This window comes from Egretta garzetta, unplaced genomic scaffold (assembly GCF_000687185.1).
Source record: "Egretta garzetta isolate BGI_Z169 unplaced genomic scaffold, ASM68718v1 scaffold397, whole genome shotgun sequence".
NCBI classification, from domain to species: domain Eukaryota; kingdom Metazoa; phylum Chordata; class Aves; order Pelecaniformes; family Ardeidae; genus Egretta; species Egretta garzetta.
Genome location: NW_009260493.1, coordinates 6914803 through 6924456, shown reverse-complemented (window position 1 = coordinate 6924456; position 9654 = coordinate 6914803). Strand labels below are relative to the sequence as shown.

Genomic DNA, 9654 nt, shown 5'->3' with positions numbered 1-9654 from the left:
AGAAAATTGTTTCTTTTCTCACTGCCTCCTCTTCTTCTTTGCTTTCAGATTGCACTCAAGTGCGCTGACATTTGCAACCCTTGCCGGCTCTGGGATCTGAGCAAACAGTGGAGCGAACGGGTCTGCGAAGAGTTTTACCGGCAAGGTCAGCCCCTCCGCGCGCGGCAGTCCCCTTTCACCTCGGCCTTCCAGGCTTTTTGTGCGGCGAGAGAGAGGTAGCATTCAGCCTACCCAGGTTGCCTCGAAATCTCCCTCAAGACCGAGCTGCTGAAGAGATACTCTGCCTCACTTGAAAAGTGGGAAGGGGGTAGAAGAGCAGCAAGTATTTCTTTGCCCTCAGTGCTCCGTAGCAGCCTCAGGCGGGAGGGAGGGCTCTGCTATGCCTCAGCACTTGAATTCGGCTGGAGAGCCCACGGCTGGATTCTTCCCTGAGAACCCTCCAGTCACCGTCTGCTCTTCTGAGTTGGAACGGCGCCAGGGCTACACTGCACCAAAATCCTACTGCTGTCCACTGTGTTTTAGCTCGCTTTTCACGCTCCCACTACAACTCCGATGGGAGCCTTACCCTCACTGCTTCCCAAATATGACACATTCTTCTGCCTACAAATGCAGAGAAAAGGTTCAAACGCGCTTCCCAGCACGCTGTTAAAAGGGCCAAAGCAGGCAAGCCAAAGCTCGGCTAGGACCTATTGCAAATGTTTTCAAACCCCTGCAGAGAGCGCGGTCAGGCAGGGTTTTGTTTTTTTTTGAAACACAGTAATTACACCATTTGGCTCTATCTGCATAGGCAAGGTCGTGCTGTGCTACAACACAGGGTGCAGCAGAGTTTAATCACTGCTAAATTCTTTGTTCGGAGCATCCTGAGTGCCAAAGGCAAGCGGTACAAACACTGGAAGAGTGCACAATGAAGTTTTCAATTCATTTAAAATTCTGCGCTACAAAATTAAACCCAATCCGAGCTGGTACCTGGCACGGTTAGTCCCTAACTAGGACAAATAGGTCAGCAAGTTAATTTTCAGCCAACGTCAGTTTAAGCTGGTGAAATGTCTTTGACTTTGATGCGCTTGAAGCAACATAAGCAACTTGTCAGATGCGGGTTTATTTAGTCAGGTGTGTAGTCAAGGCATAATCAATGCCCAGCTCATGAGGACAGGGTCCCAGTTGTGCGGTAGCTCACCTTTAGTGTATTGAGGGACTGGGCTGAGCAGAACAGCACTCTCAGCTCGTACAAATGTAAGCTTTTTCCCAAAGACTTAAAATTTGTTACTATAACATCTAAAATATACCTCTGGAAGGGGACACTGGAGCATACGAAACCAGTTAGATGTGTAACAGGGAGAAAAAGAGCATTTCATGTGGGAGAATATACAGAAACTGGGGTCTGACTGTCACTGGTAGCTGTAGAATTCTGGTAAGTGAGTGATACAAATCCCAATATTAAATAGCATGTATTTATTTAGATACCATTATCACTTTAAAATGTTACTGTAGACCTCTCTATGCCCTTACACACGATGCTGGGGCTTGAAGCTATCTTTTGTTTAGCATTTGAAAACCATCTTTCTCATGTTTTGTTTTTTAACTATAGATGAGGCAGGTAATACCATAATTTGTGCCTTGTTTAATCTTCCTTCTGGAGAGCAGACAAAGTTTGAACATTTTTGTACCAAATGTTTCTAATGCCATTTTAAAAGACTCAGATCTTGATCTTCCAGTCATCTGGTCCATCTACACTACATCTATTGGCAAATAAAATATTCAGCTTGGGTACATTTCAGGGAGAACCTGATGCCTACAGGAGCTCCTAATGTGAACCTTTCCTAGAAAAATGCTTAACTTGTTCTCAAATGGATGTTTTAAAAATTGAATAGGAACGCCAGGTAAATAATGCAACTTGATTTGTTTACATAAAACTGGTACTGGCAAGAAACAAGTTTCAAGAAAATGGCTAATGTTTAAGTAACATTAATGATCAGCTTCTCTGGTGAGGTTTTAAAATTGCTTGGAAGGTTTTCCCCATCATGAAAGTTCTCAGCAACTAATTCATGTAGTTACTTTTATAGCAACTTGAAAGATATGAAAATGGACCAACATTTAAGTTCTTACCATGCAAAGGAAAATCTTATTTTTGTCAATTAAATGACTTGTCAAAGATAAGAAGATGTTGATGCACTTCAAGCCAGACTAATCAACCATTCTGAACCCAGAATACCTACAGAGGGGACATCATTGGAGTTAAGACGCTCTTTTTCTCGGTCAAAGATTTTTGGAGGGAGTAGAGGGAAAGAAGAGGACAGCCAAATCACACATTTGGAAACATGACAAACTATTATTTTGTCTAAGTTTTTCTGAATTGTTCCTTTTCATTGTTCGTGAAGCTAAAAACACTTCCCTGGTAGTTTGTAAATATCTAATTAAAACTGAAAATACTCCCCTCCCGTTGAAGAAGCCACTCTATGCTGCAGGGAGAAGAAAGACAAGGCTTAAAGATACACATGATATTTTATATGGGGCTATAGAGCCCAAGTGGCGCAATAGCATTTAAGTCAAAACAGTCTATTAGTGGGGAGGAAAGAATTTTTAAGCAAGAGCAGTGGATTTAAAGCAAAATTATTCTTTTGGGGTTGAATACGACATTTTGGCTGATCTAGCAGGTCAGCCTTTATGGGAATAATTCTTGTAACCACCCCTCACTCCATCCTTATTACTAAATCAAAGGGACAAAGTGTTCTTGCATGAGGGCAAGCGTGCAGCTTCACTAGGCTCCCTTCCCTCCCATGCTGTAGGTAGGAATGGGTCAGTACCTCATGCAGTAACCAAGACTGTACCCTGGTAGTGTCTCAGAGAAGGCTAAAAATCACAAACGGATGAATGCATTGCCCTCACAGGGTGTTTGTTTAAAAAAAAAAATAATAAAAAACCCCACCTTAACTCATTTACAGCAATCATCTTTGCATGGGGTACCGCCTGCATGGGGAAATGCAGTGTCTCCAGCAGGACAGGTGGTTGCTGTGTAGATGGCAATGGGCAAACAAGACTCCCTGAGATGTTTCTCTGCTCAATTCTTATATCCAGCTGGGCTGTGGTCCCGTGACCACTCCAGCTTACACATGATCACTGCTATTGATTACCTTCAACTACATAAAAAACATCTCCTGTCTTACCTATGTACAGAAGACTGTCTTGCCTGACCATTTCTCCATCTGCAGGAATAGTTTCTGCTGACTGTAAGCATCCTCTCAATGCTGAATTCAGTCAATTCTGCAGCAGAAGCACTCTGAGGTGGCGTCTGGAGCGAGCAGATCTCCCACCCAGGCTGTTCTTCAGCAATCTGAAACAGTCCCTGGGGCCAGTCACAGCAGGAGCTGCCTTGTAAGAGTCTTCAGAGCAGTCCCAGATTCACACTTGGAGACCTCCTGTTCCAGTCAGTCAAATACCTTGCCATGAGGGTGGCTAGGAGTTTGGTCAACCACTTTGTTCCAGGTCTGTCTGCTCTCTCCAGTCAGTCTGGTGCAGATGACTCTGGGGACTTCCTGGACCACCCAGGGAAGCAGTGACACAAATTCAGCATAGCGGCACAAGCATAGCCCTGATACCCAGCTACACCACAATTATAAGACGAGTTTTTAATTTCATACTTTTTCCACATTTATAACTTGAATCCCGTAGCTCTTGGCACATGAACACACATTGCCCAAGCCCATGCTCTGGCCCTTATTAGTTTGGTAGCACAGACACAGCTGCGGAGTGCCAGGCTCCATCGCGCTGCCCTTTAACAGCAATTTCCACAAGCACACAGGAGCAACTCGCGCTACCGTACTAATGGAGATGCGTTTCTTCTAAAACGTATATTCTGCATTTTTCTCATAGGAATACATTTGAACACTGAGTAAATGAACTAGAATGTCCTAAAAAATCTTTCATGTGAGAGAATCTATTTTAAAAAGTTAAGGGCCTCAGAACACATAAGTGCTCGGATTTAATGTTCATTAAAAAGTTACCTTTCTTTAGAGAGATTTTTCTTTGCATGCGTACTCAGTTTCTCTGATGATAGCTAAGGCAAAGTCCAAACAATGACTCAAATTGTTTGGACTGCTCAAATCCACGCAGTTGCAGTCACTGTAAGAGTCTGACGTAGGTCTGGAGAAGAGATATAAGCGGCAGCAAATTATTTTCTCCTCTTTTTTTTGGCAGGTGACCTGGAACAAAAATTTGAACTGGAAATAAGCCCCCTTTGTAATCAGCAGAAGGACACAATACCAAGCATACAGATCGGTGAGTATTAGTTTCATTCTCTTCTCTCCATATTTATCTCAGTATGGCACAAGCTCAAAGAGAAACTTTTCTTTTTTGTCCACCCCCCCAATCTAGTTGTTTTAACAGTAAGAACTGTAGTGAGTCACGATTCACATTCTAAATAAGAATGTTCAAAAAGAAACCTATCCAAGCCAAATAATCAATAGAAAGACAAAGGAGTCATTGCATAGGGAAAAAAGGGGTCATTCTAATATCTGCAGAGAAAAATCGTAGCCAACACATGTGATTACACACCAGTTACTTTCTAGTCTGAAGTCTCCTCAGAGAAGGATGCTGTCACTCACAGATTTTATGGTTAGACACACAGATAGAGTCACGTCATGTTATACGCACCGGTCAAAAGCTGTGCATTTCAGGAGGAGCTGATGGCTGCTGCTTGAGGCGTTACTGTTATTTCTCATCAGGGTTTTTGCAACTTATATTGCTGCGTTCTCTCGAGGCTGTCTTTGGAGTAATACACTCATGGAGTGAATGTGTTCCTCACCTGCTGTCCTTTGTGTGTTTCCCCAGGGTTCATGACGTACATCGTAGAGCCACTCTTTGAGAGGTGGGCCCAGTTTACAGGCGATACCCCCCTATCTGAAAATATGCTAAACCATCTCAGGAGGAACAAGGCCAAGTGGAGGAGTTTGCTCCACAAGCAACACAGCAGTAGTAGGAGCAATGACCACTCAGGTCAAGTGACTGGCAGCCAAGAACAGACTTTAAATGAAGAAGAGACTCCTTAGTGGCAGCTTTGCACTTTTCCTTATAGCACTGCTATCTCTGTCTTGACCACAGCAGCAAACAAAATCCCGGGGAGCTAGGAGCCTATTGTCAAGACCATGGAAAGGGAAGAAGCAGCAAAGCAGAAGCTGTAAGGGTCCTCACGAACAAGCCCGCGGTTCTGCTGGGTTCCTTTCTGGATCTCCTTCACGTTCCTCTCCCCCTCTTCGTTCTGCGCATGCCCAATGCCATTTGTCACTTCTGATCACGAACTGCCTGAATGCGGAGTCCCAGTCAGCAGTACTGATGCCGGGCCGGTTACGGCTGCCGTGAAGCAGGGGGGATTACTGAGAGAACAGGGGAGATGATAGCAGCACTCCTGGTTATATATCCATTTACCATGAGTCATACTGTGACATATGTATATAGGTCCAGAGCACCATACGCTTTCCAGGCTGGCAGCTGGGCTGCACATGAAACCACCAGCATCTTCAGCATCCAGAGGACACTGGCTAAGTGAGACAGCGCGCGCAGAGGGCAGAGAGAGTCTGGTTATTTTAGTAATTAAAACAAAAACCTTTTTAACTTTTGTATTCTGTGCACTAAACAACAGATCTATAACCCTTGGACTGAAGTTACTCTGTACACACAACTCCAGTGTAACAAGGCTCATTTTGGTAATCATTTTTATGCCACTTTGGATAAAAGACGGGCATCTTCTCATTGCAAGGAAGAGTATTCCCTCGCAAACGAAAGGGAAGGTGTTGTACAGTCTAAACCTTTGAAACATGAACAGATCTATCTTTTGAGTACTGTTTCAAGTAACATGTTTATATTCATATGTGTACATTTTCTGTAAATACAAAGCGCTACTGATTCCCATGCCAAAATACTGGAGTACTGTGGGATTGCTACCTGTAAAAACATTGGCACTGTGAACAGAATACTGTTAGTTTTAATACAAGAGAAAGCATTTGTAAATATGGTATAGAGTTTATTAATATACACCATTGTTTGTGGATAAAAGCCTTAACTTTTAGCATCCGTCATCTTCTGATAGCTGCCAAAATCATATGATCACAAGATACGATTCTGAACTGCCTTTCCACTATCCAAGGTGTATCAAACATCATTAAGGAATGAAGTCTGGCAGGACAACTTCTTGAAAACTTCAAACACATTCCACACGGGTCCGTGTTGTTAATCCATGGCACCTTGCACATTTGGTCTAGGCAAATGCTTCACAGAGCCTGCAGTTTAAACTCAAAAAAACCCCAAACCCCACCACAACACCACATAACTTGACAGTTCAACCTGATTACCATTTATTCAAGAGTGTGAATTTTTATTAAATAGCTTAGTGATCTGCAAAGCATGACATTCTAATAGTTCTGGAGTCCAATTGTTTTCTCGAGTGATGTTGCAGTGTAGCTGACTTTTTTCCCCACATTCCCTACTTAGATAGCCAGCATTGAAATGCATTTGTATTTTTCTTTTCATTTAAAAAAAATACTTCAGCTGACTTTTAGATCAGTCTCACTCAATTAAGGAAAAAAAAAAAAATGTGTTGTAGTCAGACTGTTAAGAAAAATCCTCTTAACTATCAGAGTAACTAAGGAATTTTCTACGGTCTCGTGTTTGTGAAAGACACATGGCCTTATCTATGCCATAAACAACCTCATTTCGGACGGTCTTTATAAAACTTCACCTAAGCTTCCATCACTTCAATGAGATTGCATTCTCGGATACTACTGCATTGCACCAAAGTGATCGTCCCCTTCTCCTCTGCCCCCAGAAAAATTAATTGCATTCAGGTAAAGTATAGCGTTGTTGTAAACCCCCAGTTCATCAAACCTGTATAGCTGTTCTCCAAAAGAACTAGCAGATATGGCCATATAATCATGTTTGGGCATGAATACCTTGGAGAAGCCAACAAAGAAAGAGCTGTTTAAGGTGGTGTTTGAGAAAGATAGTATTTACTCATAAAAGTGCAAGGGGAGATATAATAGATCTTTTCTCAATTACAGGGAATATTGACTTGATTAGACAAAGTGTTCATGCTCATAAGGTGACTAACATGTTTAAAGGAAAATAAAAAGCATAAGTTTTAGTAAAGGATGTTTTACTCTACTAATTCATTGGACACAGATCTTCAGAGAAAGAGACTGAAGCCCAGTGAAGCAGGAAGGTGGAAATCACTACGAGAACACAAAGCATCCTGAGAACGATGTTTTTCTTCTCTACTGTTTTGTAAGCTATAAGCAGTAGAAAACATTCTTCTTCCTCCATCTAAATGGGACTCGTGTATTAGAAGTACCATAACAAGCAAAGAGAGAGAGTTGTAGTAGAATAAAATTATTTCTAACTAGAGGACATAAATGTCTTTTTAACCACCCGATGGTGGGGGTGGGAGCATCACCACTTTGCCGCTTTTTAGGTGTATCTTCCCTTCTCCTGATGGATTTAGGACAATTATTAAGACATTACGTGAGCAGTGTAATGTGCTGCGTAGAAGCACTTAAGTACATACAAAAGGATGTAATTGCCCTTGTTTTGTCTTTTTACTAAGAAATGGAAGCCATTTTCCATCTAGTTCAAAGAATTTTTTTTTAAAATGTTCTGAAGTTTACTTAAACAAACCTGTTGTCTAGCAGCATAAAAAGCTCTTGACAGATACATCATTGAGCTGTTGCTGAGGAGCTTCCAGAAAATAGGTCCAACAGAAAAGCCTAGGTACAAATCGAGCTCTGTTATAGCTACAATAAAACCAAGACCTTTTCTGTAATTAGAGCCTGCAGGGTCCATCACAAGTCTGCTCTTACCAAGTTCAAACTTCCCAACTTTGAAAAGCTGCTCTTATGAAGAACAGGTTGTGGGGGGTTTTGGCACACTGAACGTTCTTGCCAGATTTCAATCACCTTGTCTAATGAAACAATGCTTGAAATAGGTTCAGGGTGGCTCCAGAAACGCTCCTGTACTTGTGAGCCAAACCCATTACATGAGATTGGGCCTGGGCCAGTTTGCCTCAGGTGCTCTAGACAAAAGCGCGCTGAAAAGTTAGGCTCTGGCAGCAGCTGCCGGCCGGCCAGATTCACTGGGGTCTGTAATGCAAAATGCTACCATTTAATTTCCCATAGAAGCAGCCAAACCGTACCCAATACAGCCAAGCTGACAGCGCCAGCGCTCAGTATACGAGGCTGTGATATATACTTGGTATTATCTAGTCTGGAGGACATTTCTGTACTGGGATTTCTCCCCAGGATGCCAACAGAATGCTAGAGGCACAGAACAGAAAAACATCTATGCAGATAATGCAGATTTTTGTCTCGTTAGCCCTATTAGAAGCTTTACAAAAAGCCCTCATAAATTATTTTTCTTTCTTATTGGGCCAGCGCAGCTAAGAGATTCTGCAGTTTTAAAACTAAGTTAGGTTTTTCATATAAAGAAAGAAGCAGAACACTGCTAAAAGCAGGAGCTTAAAATGTTTTTATGCCCCACAAATAAAATTCATTTGATTAAAACCTAGTTTCTTCACATGCAGATGTAATACCATCAAAGAGGCAAATTCTGTATAAATAACAATAATAAAAGAAAGTGGTGATAAGTGAAACTTTTAGGCTGGTTAAAGTAATGCATATGTATGCATTTTCATTAAAGATTTTTACCTACCTTTGGGTTTTTAAGGGTCAACATCCCAGCCACCAGCCAAAAGGGGAAAAAAGGACTATTGAAAATGTGTACCTTGGAAATACAGAGAGGAGTAGCTGAGATTAGCTAGAGTCTATGGAGAAAAAAAAAATCCCACATGATCTGCAGTTCTATCTAACGTAATCTACAAGGCGGGTCAATTATTTTTGTATAAACTATTGGTTTTCATGAAGAAAATCAAAGTCTCCCCAAAGGATCAGTGAGAAGGCTGCTACCACAGTAAACGAGATAAGCACGTTTTCGCACTGCACAGCTATCTCACCAGCTTTTCCAATCTGTGGTTGATATTTCTATTAAAACTGTCCAACAAAGCAGAGTCAGAATGCATACTAGCCCTTCCAAATGGACTCTCCTTGGAAAGGAGAAACACTCAAGTAATTACAATTTTATTTTCAGGTATCGGTCAGGGTACCAGCCATAACTTACAGCCTTATATTTTAAGTCACTCAGCTGAGTTGTCCATAAAATACTCTCATTCCCCTCCTGATGGCACCATGCCCCGCTCAGGGCCCACAAAAATCAATACTTAAATTTGAATTAAAATCCTGCAAATCCAAAAAAAAAAAAGCCACCCCAAAACACAAACAAAACAAAAACCCAAGGCATGCTTCATGCCCTGAATACGTATCCAAATTACTTTGATTGGTGCAAACTATTACTCTACTATTTTTTTCTATAATCCATCCAATATTTTAGGTACATAAACTTTAAGTGCAGAGCATAAGTTTGACTTGGATGTAAAATATATTCTGCTTATCTTTGAATTCAAGATTGTATATGTCATGTTTATTGTAAAGCATTTTATATATACATATTCACATATCTTATACAACTCTATGGGCCAAACACTGGTCCCACCAACTTCACTGGGACCAAGAATCAGCCCCCATATGTGCGTATATATGCCATATGCATTGTTCTGAA

The 9654-nt window shown here is 41.6% G+C and overlaps 1 protein-coding gene across 1 annotated transcript in view; it reads left to right on the top strand.

Moving 5' to 3' along the window:
* The window catches only part of PDE7B (phosphodiesterase 7B), a 43448-nt gene extending 33794 nt beyond the window's left edge, over positions 1-9654 (top strand). Inside the window, exons 10-12 of the mRNA XM_035899880.1 lie at positions 49-145; positions 4195-4275; positions 4828-9654. Coding sequence (XP_035755773.1) covers positions 49-145; positions 4195-4275; positions 4828-5045 — 396 coding nt within the window. The 3' untranslated portion in view covers positions 5046-9654. The remainder of the gene's footprint in view (positions 1-48; positions 146-4194; positions 4276-4827) is intronic.